The 24,090-nt window shown below is 41.9% G+C and overlaps 1 protein-coding gene across 1 annotated transcript in view; it reads right to left on the bottom strand.

Annotated features, from left to right (window-relative positions):
* LOC126471065 (galactosylgalactosylxylosylprotein 3-beta-glucuronosyltransferase P-like) overlaps window positions 1-24,090 on the bottom strand; it is a 326,272-nt gene that overhangs the window by 299,530 nt on the left and 2,652 nt on the right. Inside the window, exon 2 of the mRNA XM_050099132.1 lies at window positions 9,042-9,216. Coding sequence (XP_049955089.1) covers window positions 9,042-9,216 — 175 coding nt within the window. The remainder of the gene's footprint in view (window positions 1-9,041; window positions 9,217-24,090) is intronic.

Genomic DNA, 24,090 nt, shown 5'->3' with positions numbered 1-24,090 from the left:
TTAAACCTAACTAACCTAAGGACATCACACACATCCATACCCGAGGCAGGATTCGAACCTCCGACCGTAGCGGTCGCGCGGTTTCAGACTGAGGCGCCTAGAACCGCTCGGCCACACCGGCCGGCACACAACATCTTCACATTAAACATACGCAATGTACATTTCCTCTTAATATGCTGAAGTGACAAAAGTCATAAGATGCCTCATAATATCGTGTCGGACCTCCTTTTTCCGGGCGTAGTGCAACTCGACACAGCACGGACTCAAGTCGTTGGAAGTCCCTTAAAGAGAAGCTAAGCAATGCTGCCTCTATAGCCGTCCAAACTTGCGAAGGTGTTGCCAACACAGGATTTTGTGCTCGAACTGAAAACATGTATTTTGGGATTCATGTCGGGCGATCTCAGTGGCCCAGTCATTCGCTCGAATTATCAAGAACGTCGTTTCAACGAATCTGAAATCAATCCATAAGAACCCCATCATTGTTTGGGAACATTAACTACATGAGCGGCTGCAAATGGTCTCAAAGCCAATGATTGTTTCGCTTGACCAGAGGACCCAGTCCATTTCATGTAAACAGCCTGCACCAGCTTGCGCAGTGCCTTGCCGGTAACTTGGATCCATGGCTTCGTAGAGTCTGTGCCACACTCGAAACCTACTACCATCTCTTACCAACTGAAGTCGCAACTCATCTGACCAGGTCATGGTTTTCCAGTGGTTTAGAGTCCAACTGATCTGATCGCTAGACCGGGAGAGGCCCTGTAGGTGATTTCGTGCTGTTAGCAAAGGCACTCGCTTCGGTCGTCTAGTGCAATAGCCAATTAACGCCAAATTTCACCGCACTGACCCAACGGATACGTTCGTCGTACGTCCCCCACTGCTTTCTGCTGTTATTTAATGCAGTGTTACTTGTCTGTTCTCACTGACCACTCTACGAAAATGCCTCTGCTCTCGGTCTTTAAATGAAGGCTGGCAGCTACTAAGTTGTCTCTGGCGAGAGGTAATGCCTGAAATTTGGTATTCGGCACACACTTGACACTGTGGATCTCGGAATACTGAATTCCCTAACTATTTCCGAAATGGAATGTTCCATGCATCTAGCTCGAACTACAATTCCGCGTTCAAAGTCTGTAACTCCCGTCGTGCGGACTTAATAACATCGCAAACTTTTTCACATGAATCACCTGAGTACAAGTGACCGATGCGCCAGTGAACTGCCCTTTTGTACCTCGTGAATGCGATGCTACCGCCAAGTGCATATCGCCATCCCAAAACGTCATCACATTTTGCTGGCTCTTTCAGTATTCGACTGCCACCCTCCCGTGGTCATCCACTATACGAGAAGTGTTCCTGCAACGATGAACTGTGCGTTTCGCGTGCCTCAAGGATGGTAAATCGTGTTCAAGTCCAAAGATGTCTGAGGCCTTCTTATTCTGTTGATTCTTTCATCCTGGGTGAAAATGATCACGAGATCATTGTCCCAGGATTCATTTCGAGTGTTATGTTTTTCACTTTCTTAGCGCATCACGGTGCTCGGAGGTTTGTTCCGTTGTTCGTAGTCGAGGCCTAGAGACCAAATCAATGGCGTGGAGACGGTTAATTACCGTCTTGCAGCCTTCCCGGTTTCCTACAAAAAGTAGCGCGCAGTTCTGCTGCAGTGACCTCTGAGTACCTACGAGCCATAATTTGTACGTAGAGGTTATCAACTAAAGTTACTGACTACATGTGACCACAAAAAGGCAGATCTTTAATGTTTCGTGTCTTACGATAGCGAATGTATTTTCCGAATGACGTCACTGTAGTATACGCCAGTACGGCGGGCAACTTCTGGTGGAAACAACCCTTCTCGTCGTGAAGTGACGACGCGCAATCGGTCTGAGCTTGAAATGACCCTTCGAAGCGCCTTGACAGGCTGAATATTATACGCAAAACGCATCGTCCTATTCGCGGTTACTGAAGGAGGTGCCGCAGTGGCTAGCACACCCGACTCACGTTCGGGAGGGTGACGGTTCAGATTGCCGGGCGCCTATACAAATTTAAATGTTCCGTGATTTACATAAACCGCTCCAGGCAAATGCCTGGATGGTTCCTTTGACAACAGAACGCCCACTTTCCTCCCTCATCTTTTCGTAATCCCAGCTTGTATTCCGTCTTTAATAACGGCGCTGTTGACGAAACACTAAACGCTAAATCTTCACGACTGGAGACACAGTAGGCTCATTACAACTGCACTCAGAATATGAGTTCACTTTTAGTCCCATTACACAGGCTGTATACAACGATTTCTTATGGCCAAAAAAGTTCTGAGGAAGATGTTTAAAAAGATAACCTACGCGTGTCATGAGGGTTGTACTAAACTTCTTTCAAGCAGCTTTGATGGCGACTTAAAATCTTATGGTCGGGCTTTCATTGCGTCGTCTTAATTGAAATGATAATCTATTCTGAACTGAAACTCCGTCCGAATAGCCCGTGAAGGCCCAACGGTACCGACCGACTGCTGTGTTATCCTCAGCGCATAGGCGTCACTGGACGCGGATATGGAGCATGCGATCAGCCCACCCCTGTCCCGCCGTTGTCAGTGATCGTGACCGGAAATCCATTATGAATGACAGTGTAGATTTTGCAGCAGATGCTGAATGATTAGAATGCAAATCATGGTTTCTGTTTCATTTTATAAATGAGAAAAAAGTTACCTTTTGCGTTCTGAGAGTTATCACAATCACACATTCTGACTTGTCTAATAGACTAGTATGTCAAAACGCACTGCGGTTTAATGACGTTTTGTTAGTAACAGTCAAGATTCGGCGTTTAGTTTAGAAAATATCTTCCAAAAAGTCGCAGATCCCTCACTCTCATCATCGTGAGTAGGGACATTTCAATCGACCATTTACTGTCTTTGAATCGGTTAGTTAATTTTAGCGATTATATTCATTTCAAACAAAGCTGTATCGAAGTATTAACATTATCGTTTCTAAATGTGCAATAGCGCTACGTTTTGGAATAACTGGTTAGTCATAGCTTCTTAAACATGGCAGTGAAAGTATACCCGTTCTTCGTAACATTTCTAGTTAAATGACAGGGCTTCCAAATATTTGAATTTCGAACCTTCGTGAAGCTTCGAGTTCTGCTAGAGCGGCTTTCGAAATCCAGTCGTCGTCGTTACGGTACGACAAATCGAAATATAAGAACAGGCACTTTTTGAGTTCCTGAAATTGACTAAAAGAGGGGATCTGTTGATAGGATCTGTCTTGAACTTTTTTTATGCATTTTGAGTGTTCCAAAAGCCACGCTAAACTTTTTCAGTACTTTTTGCATTTCATTATCAAAGTCATAATTCATAACCAAAGCAGTTTCCTGACCTAATATTCTGTCATTAACAGTTTTGTTCGAAATACATATTTCTCTTTAAGTCACTGTTCTAGTCTTATGAATTAATTAAGTTTATGAATTATGAAGGAGGATTGTTGAACGTGCAGCGCTCCAAGTGGCCTGGCAGCGAACCGAGGTCGTAATGCTGGAAGTCCGTATATGAGTTTCACCCCCGGGTTATGAATTAATTAAGTTTGCCTATTTTTAGCTCCAAATATTGATCAGGTCATCAACATAAGTGAGTGAATTTAGCAGTGAGGAGTCATTTATTTGTATGCCTTTATTAATAATAAAACATTTGAGCGACCCACCATTACCTATCGGTTCTGGGTCTGTTAATTTTCCAGCAGTATCTATCACGCCTGTTTTATTTCCATTAGTAAAAAAAAATGGTTCAAATGGCTCTAAGCACTATGGGACTTAATATCTGAGGTCATCAGTCCCCTAGAACTTAGAACTACTTAAGCCTAACTAACCTAAGGACATCACACACATCCATGCCCGAGGCAGGATTCGAACCTGCGACCGTAGCGGTCGCGCAGTTCCAGACTGAAGCGCCTAGAACCGCTCGGCTACAGCGGCCGGCTATTTCCATTAGTACTTTCAGCTTCTAATATAAGCACAAGCTGACTGGAGCATAGCTACCAACTGGCTATCCAAGACGTACATGCTTTTCCAGCAGAGACAGACAAAACGTGGTACACAACTTAGTGATTAGTGGAGGGAGGGGGGGGGGAGTCTGTGGTAAGCGAGGTGATGCAACACATTTCCGGCAGTAGGCCTTGGTGGCAGATCCTAAACTTCCGGGTTGGCGGTTGAGCGGGCGGGTAATCAACTGTACATACATACATTAATCCTTGTTCCACAGATCATGAATACGATATTTCGTAATGAGGTGGAACGTGTCACTTTAACATGAGTTTTCTTTACACAAAATAATTTTTTTTTACAGTTACTTCTTCATATATAAGAATTTATCTACTGAGTAGAAAGAGTTGTCATTCAGAAATTCTTTTAATTTGCTTTTAAATGTTGGTTGGCTATGTCAGACTTTTAATACTATTTGGCAAATGGCCAAAGATTTTTGTAGCAACATAATTCACCCCTTTCTGTGTCAAAGTGAGATATAATCCAGAGTAGTAGATATCATCCTTTCTTCTAGTGTTGTGGCACTTCGCTGTTACTTATTGAATTGGGATGGGTTATTAATGACAAATTTCATAAGTGAATATATGTATTGCGAAGGCACTGTGAATATCCCGAGTTCCTTAAATAAATGTCTGCAAGGTGATCTTGGGTGGCCTCTAGCTATTATTCTGATTGCACGCTTTTGTGCAATGAATACTTTCTCTCTTAATGACGAAGACTGTAGCAAACGAAACTTCATTGCATATAGTTCCTAAATTTGTCTCAGGTAAATGAGAATTTGGATGGATCTATGTAGACGACTTAAGCAACAATAAAGGTCGAGTGGAAACAGATTTTTATAAAATTAGATTCTGAATATGGAATTTAAAACGTATTTCTTATAAATAACGTATTTACTCACTCAGTTCACTGGAACTGAGTCAAACAGAAAGCGTATCAGACATGTAAGACGTTATACCAAAATTACGAAAATTTAGTAGAGAAAGGAGTTAATTTATTCGACTCGAGCTTCGTATGCCTAGATTCTCTTACAATTAAGATCACTTCAAGTGAACTAGTAATTTTGAACGTTGTGAAAAACGTACCAAACTTTTCAGAAACAGTGTATGTTTACAAGCGAAGGTCATGCTTTCACACGTAGTGTGCATAACAGCAATTGGTATTCACGATTTTCTGAATCGCTTTGATTTTCCGAGTCCTAGGAAGTAAGTCATAAAACATGCACAAAGACCTGAGACAACGTTACCACAAGTAATAAAGCGGTAGGTAAGAGCTATAGCTGATTAAGTGTTATTGTTGAATTGGATACTGCTATTGCCTCCATATCTGTTATGTTATTTCCTAGGAATGCAGAAACAAACAACAACTAATAAATAAGAGCACCGCACCATAAAAAGTATTCGTGTCATCTCGCGTGATTAGAAGTCTGACACCGACGTCTTTGTATATGTAGTCTTCAATGACGACTGCTATTAATAAAATGAATCAATTATAAATAATAGCGACATTCAATGAACGGGCATGAAGTAGAAAAGTAATACACACTTTAATAAAACCTCTGGGAAAAAGTGTGCATTATTCTTTGCAATCCGTTGTAAATGAATTCGGGTGGAAATGAAAATATTAAGAGATAAACCTCAGTTTTGGAATCTATCTTGAAATGTTTACTTCTGACATATTCCTTGTATTCGTATTACGAATACGTTGGCAGATTTTAGAGCAGTCCGTTTTGCAAAGAAATAATCTGCAACAGCGTGCCTTCCGACATACATTTTCAGGACAATTTTGTCATTTCTTGAGGGAAATCATTTTCCGGCGTAGACTGTTTTATACTGAAATAATGACTGTATTTCATCATTTAGCGATTAGCTAATTTCGCCCCCTTGTTCCTTATCAGGCATATAGCATGATATATTCCATATATCTTCATGGAGGAAGCAATATGTGATGGTGTCCCTAAAATGGATTCCGCACATACACAGTTAGAGCGCGCACAACAATTTCGGACGTGAAATATATCATGCTACATGCATTATAATTTTTTGCTGCCATGTAGCTTAAAAATACTCAAAAGTGGGTGAGGCGATATTAACTAATAGTTAAATCATAAGAAACTGCTTATTTCAAAATAAAATAACCTCCATGGAAAAGTGACTTCTCTCAAGGAAATTACAACGGCTGTGGACCCGTATATACAAAAGACTAATTTTGTCATTAAACATACTCAGACGTTATCAGAATTATAGCACATGTTTTATTCCTTGGATGTAATCAACCCGTTATTCCAAAATTTATGAAACTGATCGGAACATGCGTATGAACATAAAGTTCCGTCGGAGCATTTGTCTACTCGAAGCTCATTGTCTATCTTTCTTTTCAGTAAACCAACTTTAATGCCGAATTCTTTTATTATTCCCCTTCAGAAGAATTGCGTTATGGTTTCCTTGTAAGAATTTGTAACACGTTTCTCAAGCGCGGCTATTAAAATAAAAACTGACTCTCGCAGTCTTCACTATGGGTAACATCTACGCAATAATTAACGTACAGTGTACTTTTGTGAACAAAATAGTAACGTGCACCTGAATTACCCAGCTTCAAGACTGGGGTTAAATGTGTGCTATACTCTGTAGAATCCATATTCAACAAGCTACCGACAAAAAATGAAACAGACAAAACGCAGCTTTCCAGACATATCTCGAATACATATTTTTTGATGTATTCTTTACATTACTATCCGGAATATTTTACATTAATTTAGGAAATTCCATTTAAATCGATTTTGCAGACCAATAACCTACAGTAATACATATTCTCGACTATTTGTCTGGGACAGTTATATGCTTAAATGATCATATGACGAGGACGTAAGTTTGCTGTACACGTGATCCTTTGATACTGATTAGGTTTACTAACGAACCTGATGAAAACACTTTTTATATTTGCTCGATACACCTAAAACTCAAGTACTAAGATAATTAATTAATGAACAGCTCTGATTATTCGTCGGCATGAGAAAACGGTGTGTTTCTGTTACGGAACATTTGTTTTATCAATTACTTCAATTCTGCTGGTGGTTCGTAGAGGATGACAATAACAGTAGAAACGTTATTTTGTTCTGAAACAATTTTTATTTATGGTGATGAAACAGTAATTCTTGTTACACGTTTCTCTGTCGACCTAAGCAGTTTCGATGACCAATCAACTTTACCGAAACCGGCTGCTGATAAAATATATTACTACTCTTTCATTATTACAAACTTCCACAGTACATGTTTAAAAGAAAATATTTTGTCATTAACTAGTTTGAATAGTTACGTGAGAAGTGAGCCTCGTAACAATAGATAAAATTAAGTTTAAATGCGAACTTTTATTTCACATTTATATTTTTCTTCATCCTTTAATCGAAGACTTCCACAAAACTATGAGCCATGTTCTGTAATAGCGTGTTATTTTTCTCTGCTAGATAGTGCCACAGCTTACTTGAAAGTCGTAACACAACACACAAATATCATATTAATCTACACTGGAATATTTTGTCCAGGAAAACATATGATAACACTTTACTTCGTGAACGATTTGAGATATCGAAACGAGGTTTTCGCCAAATAATAGTAGGCTGAGGGCCAGGTAATTTTGGGTTAAAGTGCACTTACGGCGTCCGCAGATGCTGCGTTGCGTACCGATGTTGGTAATAATTTGCATAATCAAGGATGAGAACTGAATACGACGAATAGCGAGTCAATTGTCGGTAGACAGTCTGAATCCCCGTTTGTAATTGTTTTTGGTTTCTCAATAAACTTGGCTGGTGTTTCGTTCTATTAGGTTAGAATTACTCACATCGAGGGATAGGTTAGAATTTACTCACATCCACTGAAATTTCGGAAAAATCGGGGAAGCGATATACAAGTAGGTTATCGGTATGACCGATAGTTTCAAAATTCTGGTGACAACTGGACGTAACATTATGGTATACGTGATTCTTTGATACTGGATATGTTTACTAACGAAACTAATGGAAACACTTTGTGTAATTTTTCATTACACCTAAAACTATACTGGGCTGTGTACTCAAGTATAAATACGTTAATTAATTAACAGCTCGGGGTATTCGTCGGTTCAAGAATTACGGTGCGTTCCTTTCCCAAAAAAATTATCATTTACCGCATTATTGTTGCTGATTAGTAGAGAATGACAATAGTAACACAAACATTGTTTTTTGTTCTGAAACAATTTTTGTTTATAGTAATGAAACAGTAATTTTAGTTACATGTTTCACTGGCGACATGAACGGTTTCGATGATTAATCAGCTTCACCGAAAGCGATTACTGATAAAATACCGTACTGCTGTTTCATTGTTACAAACCTCTACAGTAATAGGGCCCGTTTGTGTTAAAAGGTTAAAAGACAGTATTTTGTCATAAGCTAGTTTGAATAATTTTAGGTCAACATTATATGAGAAGTGAGTCTTGTAACAGTAGAAACATTAAGTTTAAATGCGAACTTTTATTCTCATTTTCTTTTTAGTCCAAAACCTTCACAACATTATGAGTCATGTTCTAAAATAGTGTTCTGTTTTTCTCTGCTAGACAGTGCCACAGCTTATTTGAAAGTCGTAACACAGAACATACATCCACCTGATGGTGGTTTAAACCTTCGAAACGCGTTGTGGAAATAAATTAACGACGACTAGTAACAGCAAACTTGTTTCATTCGAGATAAGTCAAGCGTCATTAATGATTGTGGCCGTCAATTGTCAACGAGTGACGAGCTCACAAGCAAGAAACTGGCTTGAGAGAAGATGAGATCGTCGTATAAATTCGAGAAATTTATAATTTGTTATTTCTAAGTCCGATTTAAATTTGAAATATATTCGTGACACTACATTAGATGAATTTCGTTGAGGTGTCTTCGTGAGGATCGTCACCGCATTTCTCCCGTAGAACGTGTGAAATTGTACAGTAATTTGGCTGTCTTCGGCGGTGCAGTGGAGGCGACACTGAAGTGTGAAGAGCGCGCGAAGCCTCACCTGCGGAGCGTGCGCGCCGTCGGCTGCCGCGGGCATTGCCGGCTGCTGCTGGCGCTGCGGGCTGAGCTGGTGGTCCGGCGGCGACTGGCGCTCCGCGGCCGCCGTCAAGCGTCGAGTCCGGCTCGCGCCCGCGCACTGCGGCGCCGATACGGCGCGCACACCACGCCACGCCACGCTGCCCCTCACTTAACTCCCGTGTGGACCGCCGCGAAATCCAGAGCGAATACGGCCGTACACTTGGCGCGCACTTTTCCGATTATCCTCTGACGCTGGCCGTCGACGAGGGTGAATGCAATATTACGACGCTATTACCCGTCGGCCTACATCACAACACGACCAGTAGGTTTGTATACTGACTTCGTTCCTAATTAAGTGCAAGTTTTGTACGTATTGTTATATGTAGCATAAATCACCCAAGATTTGCAGCGCTATTACTTCATGAACGATGTGAGATATCGAAACAAGGTTTTTGCAAAATACACTACTGGCCATTAAAATTGCTACACCACGAAGATGACGTGCTACAGACGCGAAATTTAACCTACAGGAAGAAGATGCTGTGATATGCAAATGATCAGCTTTTCTGAGCATTCACACAAGGTTAGCGCCGGTGGCGACACCTACAACGTGCTGACATGAGGTAAGTTTCCAACTGATTTCTCATACACAAACAGCATTTGACCGGCGTTGCCTGGTGAAACGTTGTTGTGATGCCTCGTGTAAAGAGGAGAAATGCGTACCATCACGTTTCCGACTTTGATAAAGGTCGGATTGTAGCCTATCGCTAATGCGGTTTATCGTATCGCGACAATGCTGCTCGCATTGGTCAATATCAAATGACTGTTAGCAGAATATGGAATCGATGGGTTCAGGAGGAACGCCGAGCTGGATCCCAACGGCCTCGTATCACTAGCAGTCGAGATGACAGGTATCTTATCCGCATGGCTGTAACGGATCGTGCAGCCACGTCTCGATCCCTGAGTCAACAGATGGTGACGTTTTCAAGGCAATAACCATCTGCACGAACAGTTCGATGACGTTTGCAGCAGAATGGACTATAAGCTCGGAGACCATGGCTGCGATTACCCTTGACGCTGCATCACAGACAGGAGCGCCTGCGATGGTGTACTCAACGACGAACCTGTGTGCACGAGTGGCAAAACGTCATTTTTTCGGATGAATCCAGGTTCGGTTTACAGCATCATGATGGTCGCATCCGTGTTTGGCGACATCGCGGTGAACGCAGATTAGCGTATCACCCGGCGTGATTGTATGGTGTGCCATTGGTTACACGTCTCGGTCACCTCTTGTTCGCACTGACGGCACTTTGAACAGTGGACGTTACATTTCAGATGTGTTGCGACTCGTGGCTCTACCCTTCATTCGATCCCTGTGAAACCCTACATTTCAGCAGGATAATGCACGACCGCATGTTGCAGGTCCTGTACGGGCCTTTCTGGATACACAAAATGTTCGATTGCTGCCCTGGCCAGCGCATTCTCCAGATCTCTCACCAACTGAAAACGTCTGGTCAATGGTGGCCGAGCAACTGGCTTGTCACAATACGCCAGTCACTACTCTTGATGAACTGTGGTATCGTGTTGAAGCTGCATGAGCGAAACGGATCTACTTACTCCTGGGTACAGCTCTAGCGACTTACTGCACTGCCAACTCGCTCCGTTATAAAGTGATGAGGATAATCTAATCAGGATGCCGGGGCGTGAATCGGACGTGAGGCGCATCCGAATGAGCAGCTTTGGTGTCTAAATAAACTTCGCTGGTGTTTCGTTCTATCAGGTTACTCACATCGAGGGATAGGTTAGAATTTACTCACATCCACTGAAATTTCGGAAAAATCGGGGAAGCGATACACAAGTAGGTTATCGGTATGACCGACCTCTTACGGCAATTGTGCTTTCACGTTGAGATTCGTTGTCTTCGCTAACGCACAAGCAAACTGTCATATTCCAACCTAACCTTAGCCTCGGGCCGGCCGGTGTGACCAAGCGGTTCTAGGCGCTTCAATCTGGAATCGTGCGACCGCTACAGTTGAAGGTTCGAATCCTGCCTCGGGCATGGATGTGTGTGATGTCCTTAGGTTAGTTAGGTTTAAGTAGTTCTAAGTTCTAGGGGACTGATGACCTCAGATGTTAAGTCCCGTAGTGCTCAGAGCCAACTGAACCTTACCCTCGGGCTACGCTACAGGTCAGTGTATCAGCCCATCAAATTTTCTTCTCACTCTTCATATCGAAAACAAATGTAATAGACTGATATCTTCCTACCGAAAGAAATAATTGATTCAGCGCTTCTCACTGGCTACCGTATACCATCGCCCAATTGGCTACGAATTTCCAATATCAGCACGCGACGCAGGAGCCGCCGACACTGTGTCTTTAACCCAGTTTTGTTGCATGGGTAATACGCTTAACATTTGTATCCGCCGATAACGAAATAAAAGAGGTGCAAGTTTTAGATGCTCCAACATGTAAATCCACCTTACGATTCCTAAGCACTGCGAATACTCAAGGAGATCGGTTCATCTTTACACTGAATGGTGGTCATTGGAATCGAGAACCGTTCATCACCAAGAAACTATTGTTGCTTCTTTAGAGATGCTGAAGGAGTTCAAAAAGGCTCTCTTAATACTTAAATTCGATTACTGTGTGAAGATGAGAGAAAGCGAGTTATTTCATGCTCCGCGCGTTCTTTACGTACCGCATCTACGTCAACAGGTTTGCAAACAGTGACGCTTCTAGTATGTCTACTAAATATCGTGCTGTGGTTGAGACGCTTGGCTCGTATTCGTTAGGTGTAAGGTTCGAATCCGCAGCCAGCCATCGAATTCAGGTTGTCGTTAAATCACTGCCTGTGAATGTCGGGACTAATTCTGAGATAAAATCGTGGCCGCCTCCTTCAACCGTTACTGTCTAACTGAAATGGTACTCCATCTATACACCACATGACACATTTTTACGGGCCGCACGTGATGTACATGAGGGAAAAAAGATGCAGAACAGAAGAATAAGATTAAAATTGTAATGTAGATGAAGATGTTATGAGTTCTGAAGTACCGCTTTTTGTTATGGAAGTTTGGTAATAATTGTAGTGAATAGAATATGCACCAACTCACCGAATTTCACTGACGAAATCTTAACGAGTTATCCACTGAGTAAAAGCCCCTTCCTGATGCGACGATTCGATCAGTGTCATATTTGTCATCTTCACTAATTCCGAAGAACTGGAAACTTAAAATGTCTCACCAGAAACAAGCTGATTAGGCGAGAATATTGCGTCGATACAATAAAAAACACTGAAAAGCCAAGACAATTCGGATTCTACGCTATCAACCATAAAATGCTCCAATATGCTTTAAATTCTCGGACACTTGCGTATGCTTAAAATTCGTAATGATTTTAAGCATGTCAACAGATCTATGCTTCGCGCTGCTCTTTAAGTATCTAAATCGCACTTGTCAAAATGGTTCAAATGGCTCTGAGCACTATGGGACTTAACAGCTATGGTCATCAGTCCCCTAGAACTTAGAACTACTTAAACCTAACTAACCTAAGGACATCACACAACACCCAGGCATCACGAGGCAGAGAAAATCCCTGACCCGCCGTGAATCGAACCCGGGAACCCGGGCGCGGGAAGCGAGAACGCTTCCGCACGACCACGAGCTGCGGCCTCGCACTTGTCAAATAAATGTGCTGTCCGAATATGTTATTTACATAAAAACGACAATCTCCGTCGAATTCAGGGATATATGGAGAAAAAGAGCTGCTTAATAAGATGTTTTTTGTTCCAAGCCAAGAGGGTCTTCCTAAGATCTGACCTACACTGAGTGAGGAAATACATATTTTGCTAGATGCGAAACGGATCTACTTACTCCTGCGTACAACTCTAGCGACTTACTGCACTGCCAACTCGCTCCGTTATAAAGTGATGAGGATAATCTAATCAGGATGCCGGGGCGTGAATCGGACGTGAGGCGCATCCGAATGTGCTCTTTGTCTGCTCCACATCACGAGTTTTGCGACGACGTTCGCTGATTAACATCTAGTCGGTATCGAACTCATTGACATAGGGACTATCTCTGCTCGAATTTAAATGCTTTTCCGACTGTTCGACAGAACTCTTATATGACTTACCTCAAGAATGCGGCAGGTTCCTTATAGTTCGATTAAAATTAATTGATAGCTGTGTCTGCCACTTACCCTACAGTGTTACCACGTCGGCTGTTGGTTACCGCTCGGTTATGGGCGACACACAAACACAGCGGGTCATTTAACAACTGCTGTTAATGTGTAACGCGGAGCAATGCTGGAAATGGCCTCCACGAGGTACGACGGAAATGGGAGCTGCTCTGTCGCAACAGCTTTTAAGTGACCAATAACTGAACTGTTGCAGACGACGCGTTTTGCAGCCTTGAGTTTAATGTCCGAAGTAAACCAAAACCTCGTGACGTGCAACGTGTCCGAGAAAACGGCGGTCAACAAACTGCGGCAGAACTAACATCACGGCGATTAAAGCTAATCTCTATGAGCAAACATAAAACAGCAAAAATTCTGTTTCAATACTAAAACAGAACTGTAATTTTTCACTATCGTTGTTTACCTCAAACTATCCTCACGTTGGCGACACGAGCTGCCGCGTTACCAACCGATCAGCAGTTCTCGTTGGCACTTGGTTTCAGATTATAGGAGACAAAGGTAGTTTTCAAACGAAAAAAGAGTGGTAGGAAGGAAAATAAGAGCAAATAAAATAGTCAGTACGATGATAAAAATGACGAGACAGAGAATCAGAAGCAAAAAAATACATTTACACCAATTAATCGATTAAATTTAGGAATAAAACGAATTTCGCTAGGTTTGACCAGATTCGAACTGACGACTTTATATACGTCGGATCTGTACGTTGTACACTACGATACCCTACAACTCACGGGTAAGTAGGTATTATTATGACTGTGGTGACCAAGTCACAACCATGAATTGCAGGCTTCAAAAATTCGGTTTCACGCAATGTCGTGCTTAGGTTTTCTAACATAAGCCGACCTCTGCGATTATGATAACTGTATATATGACACTGACTCGCGCCTTGTGCGGGAGTATCCAGTAGTGTTTGGTTAGTGTTGTGTATGATACGTGTGTATTTCATTAGTAACGTTATGTGTGTGTGTGTGTGTGTGTGTGTGTGTGTGTGTGTGTGTGTGTGAAGTTTACCCTGTTGTTATCATGTGTGATAAAATACGAAATAAAAGTACCTGACCAATATTTCGGCATCCAAACACAAGGAACTGGAAGTGAACTGACCAATTGTTGTGGCAGTTTGGCAACAACGAACGGTTCGGATGTGACGCTGAGCGTTCTTATTGGAGCAAACCATCTCCAACAAGTGAAATGGCAATATCAAGTGGTTATAATCGGACTATAGCTTCAGTCAGTTGCATGGCAATCGGAACAGTTATAACCAGTCGCTCAGCCTGTGTGTTGGGTCGACGCGTGTGTCTCAGTTTACAGAAACTATGGAATAAGTAGTGATAAATCTCTATTTTCTAAACTGCTATGGCCGCACAAACGTTAGGGTTACAGAACAGAGCAACACTATCTCAGTGTTACACTAAAAGAAACTAGAAAATTATAACTGTCACTCTCCTATTGTAAATACAGTATAATGGTTGCTCTTGAGCTGGGAATAAAACGATTACTATCCACATCTCTGATTACTGATGAAATGAAGTCTCGAAGCAATAAAGGGTATTAGACATAGGGAAGGGTATTAAACGTCGTTAGGATTTTCTTCCAAATTCTGTGATTCTTATTCTGTTGGGTTGTAGACAGGAATTATACGCGACAATGCAAACCTTAAATAATCAAAATTTTACAGCCGGCTGCTGTGTAGTTTCTTAAGAAATTAGGAACATTTTGCTGTTGTTAGATGGAAGATAAGACAGTGGTTTCTCATTACACGCAGTCCTGGTAGATCGAAAGATGGCGAAACAGGATTTCGAAGTACCGAGAACTGTATTTTCATGATAAAACCTACGACCTACTGACGAATGAGATATAGTAGAACTTATCTTGCAGATTGATGATAAGAAGTACTGCTTCAGTCGTCACCACTCTACAGAAACACTTGTTTATTCTTATAATTCTTATTGCTGACTGATTCATATTTATTGCAGTATCTGCATACACGTCTTCGCAGATGAAAAATTTTCGCTGATTTGGGGAATAAATAAATAGTAACCGTGACGTAAGATGTTTAGACTTGTTAGAATCAAGCGAACGTGTGAGAATCACACCTGAATCAAAAGTCAATCCGGCCATCCTATTTTCAGTTTTTCCGTTGTTTTCGTGGCTCTCTTCTGATAGACACCTGAACGCAATTTTGTACGACTGAGCAATTCTTCAGTCGTCAATGGCGCCAACGCCGTAGGGTCGTTACAGTCTACCGTCCTCTTTTCCTCCTTTTTTCGGGGAGCTGTGTTTCGAGGCCACGTATCTAGCCTTAGGCTAAATTCAGAAATGGTTTCAAAACAACAGAAAGGATTGTGCTCTGGAGTACAGTCCTTTCTAAAGTAATAACACTAACCACTCGTGATCTATAGGTGTCATTTTAGTTCTATTTTTCTTCAGTGAATGTCGTTGCTCTTTAGAACGCTAGGTGGTGATATTAAAATTTTGTCGTGTAATGTGTCACAAGTGTCCTCCGGAAACCATCTTACGGTATGTGGCGGAGGTTTCATTGTATGCCATACTCAGTTTACCACATTTCTATTATACCTGCAAATAGTGGAGTGGAAGATTGTCACTAAGCTCCTATCATCGCCCGAATTGTTCTAATTTCCGCCTCATCATCATTACATCATTTATAAGCTTTTAGAACGAATGCTTGTTGATTCGTATTGGTAAGTGGGATAAGGTTCAAAATGGTTCAAATGGCTCTGAGCACTATGGGACTTAACATCTGTGGTCATCAGTCCCCTAGAACTTAGAACTACTTAAACCTAACTAACCTAAGGACATCACACACATCCATGCCCGAGGCAGGATTCGAACCTGCGACCGTAGCGGTCACGCGGTTCCAGTCTGAAGCGCCTAGAACCGCACGGCCAATGGGTTAAGGGATCTATTAATTCTGATAGTAGGCCTCTATGTGATGTACAGCTCCTTTCTAATAGTACCTCACATTGGAGTTTGTCGATCATTTCTGTGATGCTCTCGAGCTTACTAAGCAAACCCTTGACGAAGTGCACGACGTCTGTCCATCTCTTCAGTTAATGAGACTTGATAAAGGTCCCAGACACATGAACAGTACTCAAGAATGAGTCGACCGATAATTTCGTAAGCGACTTCCTGCCAGGGAATTTCTCCTTGGTCGGAGAACTGGAACCGGGTCAAGTCAGTCTCGTGATCCCAGTTGAGGGGCTGCTTGAATGATAAGTATTGGCACCAAGGTCTTCAGATCCGATAACGGCCAGGAGAGCTGTGTGCTAAGCCCACGCCTCCCCACACAGCACCCAAATGAAGCAACTGCCTGATGATGACTGGCCAGTCTGGGCGAGGATGGGGTCTTTCCGTTTTCTTTTTTTCCTTTGTAGATGAATTCCAATTGACCACATGTTCCTGAGGCTTTAAAAAATTAAATGCATTAAATATATCGATAAAAAAATGAAATGATCGTGACTCATTGTTGGCCGCAGGCCCTATACGGGGAAGTTCGGCCGACGAGTGCAAGTCTTATTTCACTCGACGCCACACTGGACGTCTTGCATGCCGGTGATGGGGGTGAAATGATGATGACGACAACACAACACCCAGTCCACGAGGGGAATCGAGCCCGGGCCCGCTGCTTGGGAGGCAAGCGCGTTACCACTCAACTAAGGAGGCATACTAAATATATCGGCCGGCCGGAGTGGCCGAGCGGTTCTAGGCGCTACACTCTGGAACCGCGCGACCGCTACGGTCGCAGGTTCGAATTCTGCCTCGGACATGGATGTGTGTGATGTACTTCGGTTAGTTAGGTTTAATTAGTTCTAAGTTCTAGGCGACTCAGAAGTTAAGTCGTATAGTGCTCAGAGCCATTTGAACCATTTGACTTAAATATATCGATGATTACCAATAGGTTGAGACTATTGAGACAATAATGTGCTAGCCGATGACGGCAGACATGACTCGTAGATAGACGTTTGCGAAAAGAAGTAGTTTAGAAAAAGTACGGCTTATCAAACGCATTTGGTGAACATTATAAATAACTGCTGCAATGGACTTGAGAGACATTATGACGATGAAAAACAAATGACGACTGGACGCAACCACATTCTCGAAGAACATACTACTGTTATCAATACTCAGCATAAGCGGTACAATTTGAACATTCGTGGTCGAGTGGTAATATCGAATTGCCAGTCTCTGCACAGAATATGTTACTACAAGATAAACGATACACAGAGTATCCAGGAAAGACTATCGATGAGACAAGAGAATAATGTGTTCCGATGATACATCATCACTTTTTTTCCACAACCCGTCGTATGTAGGCGTGATAGGCATCACAAGAAGCTTATGTTCCGGATTGTTTATTTCCTAGCACTAAACATACTCATACTCTGTTGGCTGTAGTTTCATACGTTTCCGTCTATGCAAGAGTTACTCTCCAGACACAATATACAAATACTGTATACAAGAACTGTGTTATAAAGTGCAGATGTTATTCTACGACCAGTTTTTGTTCAGTGCCCTAATTCTCTCTAATTCTCTTCACGCGCTGTTCGAGGCACGTGTGATAGGCTTTGAGAACTATACCGTTCTATCAAATAACGTAATCATAAATATACTGTACCTCTGTGGTCGACAAATAGTACAAAATTATCTGCAACATTACACGGGCTGAACGTATTCATTTCACGCCGAATCACCGCTGTACGTTGGGATTTATGTGATCCGACCCCATATTAATAATTTTACTTCTGATGTTTGCTACATAGAAAATCATATGCACGTTTAGTGGCAACGACACTTCCATTGAGTAGAAGGGATATCTTTCTCACTTACGAAGTGTTTCAAGAGAAGGAAAGTGCCCCAATTTCTAGTGAGAATACGGTACCACTAATGCGCAGTTTACTTCATACCTGATGCTTAATTTACAAATTCTTCTTAATCATTTTGCCAACTAATATAAACAACCAACGATTTTCTAGAGAAACTAAGACCGACGCCTAAACAGCAAAAGCTGTGTGATTTTATAATACACACACACACACACACACACACACACACACACACCCGCGCGCGCGCGCGCGCGCTCTACTTCAAACGTAGTCCAAAGAAAATAAGATAGAGAGAGGAGGAAGGGAAACGAGAGGGAGGGAGGGAGGGAGGGAGGGTGGGATGGGGATGGGGATGGGGATGGGGATGGGGATGGGGAGGGGGAGGGGGAGGGGAAAGAGAGAGAGATGTTTGACAGTTAACGATAACGTACTTAGTTACTATGGAGGTAGCCAAACACGTACTCTTGCACTTCATTATTAAAGGATTCCTTTTACTTTGTGAAGTGGAGTGTAGTTCTGAGGCAAACAGTTGGTCTCTCTGCCCGTGTGGGATTATTTACGGAAGCCTCCAGTGACATGTTGTTTTCTCGATTTTCCAATTATATAAAAATATCTTAGTTGTAAACAGTGTTCGGTGATTCTTTTGTTTCTCAAAGCATTCACTGTAACCGATTGACATTTCAAGATTTTATTATTCAAACCTTGCTCTATTATCATTCTGATGTCAATACCTGAACAAAACTTTTCATCTTCCTTCGTAGAACTGTAGCACTAGCAAGCTACGGACGCTACAAAAATACACAATTAATTTGTAAATGATAATTAACCTACATAAGAAACACTTTTCTCTGCTAACGTCCGTGGCCGCGGCTGGTAATTTCTAGTGACGCGGGAGTAGTGAATTTGGCAGTAACAAAATTCCATCATCGCTCTGTCTCTATGAAGGTATGAGAGATGTGAGTGTGATACATCTATGTCGGAGACATTCCCCCTGGCTTATGTCCCCCTGCATATGTCGCAGTAATTGTCTCTGAAACTGGCGGAACAGTCGTCACTTTTCGACAAGAACAGTCCGTTTTTGCCAGCATTGACTCCATATATTTATTTTCATAGTCTATAGCGCTCTCTTACACTACATTTCACAAGCGTTAATCTGTACACCAGTCGGAACTGTAGTTGGAAGCGATGAGATTTAAACCCCCAATCCCATTAGGAGTTTCATCTACAGGGTGTCCCAGGAGAATTGGTCAATATTCAAGAGTGTGACAGGAACGATCATTCGAAGCAAAACTGTCTCGTAAACATGGGCTCTAAAATGCACGCCTTAATAGCTGTGTGCAATACTGTGAAAAAATCTCTTCTACTGCAAGCTCTTTGGTTTTCGTATTTTGATAGCTGGTAGTATGGACCAAAACAGGAGAAATGTATAGTATACATGGGCGCTAAAGTGCTTACCTTACGAGCTACAAGCACTTGTTCATCCTCACTACTGTGAAACATATCTCTTATACTGAGCAAGTGTTCATAGTTCTTATGTTTTAGAGCCAATGTTCACTAGATATTTTTGCTTCGAATAATTGTTCCTGTAATATCCCTTAATACTGACCACTCCTCCTGGGACATCGGGCATATTTTTGAAGTTTTCCCTAAATCCATTCCAACATGCGCCTGGTTGATTCCTCCAAAAACGACTGATTTCTTTCCCGAATAGGCTCTAGTTGACCAAGTTCTCCGTCTCAAAAGACGTCGATCTCGATGGAATTTTAGCATCTAACATTTCTCCCATCAGTCTATTATTGTTCTGGTCGTTATTCCAAAGCCTGGTTTGATGCAGATCTCAGCGATAGTCTGTCCTGGGCGAGCCTCTTTATCTGTGAATAACGACCGCGACCTACATTCATTTGAATCTGCTCACAGTATTCACCCCCTGATCTTCCTCTACAAATTTACCCTCCATACTTCCGTTCAGCACCAAACGGACAGTTCCTTAATGCTTCAAAATGTGCCCTGTCAAACAATCCCTTCATTCAGTCAATTTGTGTTATTAATTTATTTTCTCCCCAATTCGATTCAGTTTCGTCTCATTAGTTACACGATCTACCCATCAAATTTTCAGTATTCCTACATAGCACTAAATTTCAGAAGCTTTTATCCTGTTCTTGTCTGAAATGCTTATCGTCCATGTTTTACATCCGTAGAAGGCTACACTCCAGGTAAATACTTTCTGAATAAACTTCCTAACACTTACATTTATATTCGGTGTTTATTAATTCCTCTTTTTCAGAATACCTTTCCCATTACAGCCTGATGACTTTTTATATCCTCTTGACTTAGGCCATCGTCAGTTATTTTGTTACCTAATTTCCTAATCAGTTTCCCACGGAATCGCCAGATTTAATTCACCTACATTTCATTACTCTTATTTTACTTTGATTTATTGATGCTCATCTTATAACCTCCATTCCGTTCAACTGCTCGTATCTGTGACAAAATTACGATGTTGTCGACAAACTGCAAATTGTTATTTGTTCTTCATGAACTTTAATTCCTTCTCCAAAATTTTTCTTTGGTTTCCTTTGCTGCTTGCTCAATGAACAGAGTGAATAACATCAGAGATGGGCTATAATACTGTCTCACTCCCTTATCAGTTGCTACTTTTTTTTCATGTCCTTCATTTCTTGTAACTGCAGTCTCTTTTCTGCACACGTTGTAAATAGCCTTGCATTCTCCGTGTTTTATCCTTGCTACCTACAGAATTTCAAAGAGTGTATTCCAGTCTATGTTGACAAAAGTTGTCTCTTAGTCTCACAAACGCTATAAATCAACATTTGGATTTCCTTAACCTATCTTCTAAGACAAATCATACGGCCAATACAACTTCACTTGTTTATACATTTTTCTGGAACCCAAAACTGATCTTTCCGACGTCGGATTCTACCAGTATTTCCATTTTTCTGTAAATAATTTATGTCAATATGATACAACCATGACTTTTTAACTGACAGTTGGGTAATATTCACTTCTGTCTGTATGCGCCTATTTTGGAACTGGAGTTATTACATTGTCTTGAAGCTCGATGGTATTTCGTCTGTCATAATTCTTGCACATCAGGTGGAATTGTTTTATCACAGCTTGCTGTCCCAGGAATCTCAATAACTGTGAAGGAATGTAGTCCACTCCAGGGGCATTGTCGTGGCTTAGGTCTTGCAGTGCTCTGTCAAATTATTCTCGAATTATCATATCCCCCATCCCATCTTTATCTACTTTCTATTGCCTTTCTACAATATATTACTTCAATCTTTCAGCTTCTCCTGCTTTTATTAGCACTGGCTTGCCATCTCAGCTATCTCAGCTCTTTTCAAAGGTTTCTTTAATCTACTTATAGGTGGCATCTATTTTCCCTCTAGTTATGCATGTTACTACAGTCCTTTATTCATTACTGCTTAGAAATTTTGCACTTTCTCTACATCTCGCTTTTTAGAAGTCTCTATTCCATTTCGCCTGCTTCATTTACTACATTTTTATGTTTCTCCTTTCATTAATTAAGTTAAATATCCTGTATTGTCCAAGAATTTCTTCTAGGTGTTGTCTCTTTACTTATTTGGTCCTGTGCTGCCCTCAATATTTCACTTTTCAATGCTACTAATTCGCGTCTTACTGTATTCCCTTCTACTGGTTCAATGAAACGTTGCCTAATGTTTCTTCTGAAACTGTCAATGATGTCTCGTTCTTTCAATTTATCCTGGTGCCATCCTCCCTCTTTCTTACGTTTCGCGTTTCCTTACGTTTTGATTTACAGTTCATAACCAATATGTTGTTGTCAGAGTCCACATATGTCCCGGAAATGTCTTACAATTTAAAATCTGGTTTTTAAATCTCTGCCTTACCATTATCTATCTGAAGCCTTCCAGCGGCTCCAGTCTCTCCCTCCTACATGGCTCCTCTTACATGCTTTTATTAAAACAAGGGCTACCAACGACTGCTCTGCGGAAAATTCTACCGTGTGGATTCCTCTTTTGTGTCTTTCCACCAGTCCATATTCTCCGACTTTTCCTACTATTGAATTCCAGCCCCCCCATAACAATTAAATTTTTCTCTCCCTTAACTATTTGATGCTTTCTTTTATCTCATCTTTTGTCGATCTTATAATCATCTGCGGAGCTAACTGTGATATAAGCTACTACTGTGGTGGCTACTATAATGCGTTCACTGTGTTGTTTATAAGAGCTCACACGCATTCCTATTCTCATATTCATCAACAGATCTATTCCTGCATTGCTCTTGTTTGATTCTGTGTTGATAAACCTGTACTGGCCTGACTTGAAGTCCTGTTCTTGGCACAAGTGCGCTTTGCTCAGCCCACCATATCTAACATAAGCCTAACCATTTCCCTTTACTAAATTTACTAGGCTACCTACACGATTATCAGATTTGTTTCTCTTGGTGACAACATTCTTCTGAATAGTCCTCGCCTGGAGACCCAAAAGGTGACTGTTTTACCTCTGGAATGTTTCACGCAGGACTGTGCCACCATATATAAGCCACACAGTATAGTGCCTGCCCTCTTAAAAAATAAAAGCTATATTCCCCCTTCCTTTCAGCCATTCTTAGTACCCACAAAGCGAAACCATGATGTCTAACGTTACAAGGCCAAGTCAGTAATGCAAACTAGTACCCCTGTAACCGTCGGAAAAGCTGCTGTCCTCCTTTAGAAACCAGACGTCTGTCTGGCCTCTCCGAAGATGTAGTTTCACCTAACTATGGCTATTTGTATCACTGTGTCACTCAAGTCACACCACCTCGGCTAAATCCATGCTTCATGGGGGAGGGGTCTTCCACCACTATCTCATCTACAGGGGTGGACAAAATCACAGAAACACAAAAAACACAACACATTAGCGTTTCTAATACGGCGCAGGTAAACCTTTGGTATTCAAAATAGCTTCCACTCATCTCGGAATGTATAAAAACTGATGCTGTATGGTTTTCAAGGGACTCATATGCCATTGTTCCTGCAAAATAATGGCAAGATTGGGTAATGATAATAGAGGTGGACATCGATCACACACTCTTGCCTCCAAAGTAGAACATAAAGACACAATAATATTGAGACCTGATGACTGTGGTGGTGAGGGGAGATGCTTCAATTCAGCTCGTGATACCCCTGGACGATGCGAGCTGTGTGAACAGGGGCCCAGTGGTCTTGGAACACAGCATCACCATTGGGAAACAAACATTGTACATTGACCTCATCAATCAAAACTGTCACATAATCCCTGACATTGATGCAGCCTTGCAGAGTACCGATGGGCCTCATTATATGGCCGTCCAATTCATCACAGAACCCCTGCCATGTTTCACTCATGGGGCGTAAACTTGGCCCGAAGTTGGAAACAGTGTGAAACAAGACTCATCCGCCCAAATGATTTTCTTTCAATGCTCTATAGTCCAGACTTTATGACTTCGGCACCACTTTTTGCCGTCACGAGAATTTGCGTTACTAACGAGTGGTTTTGGAGTTCCAGCTCCCTCTGGAATTCCCTGCTTCTGGAGCTCCTGTCGTGTTCTTTTGGTGCTGACAGGGTTATTGAGTGCGACATTCAGTTACTTTTGCAGCTGTCGTCCTATTTCTTTTCGTCACAATCCTCTTTCGTGACCATCTGTCACTGTCACTCAATACACGTTTTCGCCTGCGTTGTGAGTTAGTGGATGTTTTTCCGCTTTCCCTGTGTAAGGTATGAACCTTGTAAGGAAGGAAGATTAAGTTTAACGTCCCGTCGACAACGAGATCATTAGAGAAGTAGCACAATCTCTGGTGGTGCCAAGGACGGGGAAGGAAATCGGTGGCGGCCTTTTAAACGAACCATCCCCGTATTTGCCTCGAGCGATTTAGCGAAATCACGGAAAACTAAAATCCTTATGGCCGGACGCGGGTTTGAGCCATCGAAACCTGAATGCGACTCCAATGTGGTAACCACTGCGACATCTCGCTCG

Source organism: Schistocerca serialis, chromosome 3, assembly GCF_023864345.2.
Source record: "Schistocerca serialis cubense isolate TAMUIC-IGC-003099 chromosome 3, iqSchSeri2.2, whole genome shotgun sequence".
Lineage (NCBI taxonomy): Eukaryota > Metazoa > Arthropoda > Insecta > Orthoptera > Acrididae > Schistocerca > Schistocerca serialis.
The sequence above is the reverse complement of the archived record's forward strand: the minus strand, read 5'-3'. Positions and strand labels throughout refer to the sequence as shown.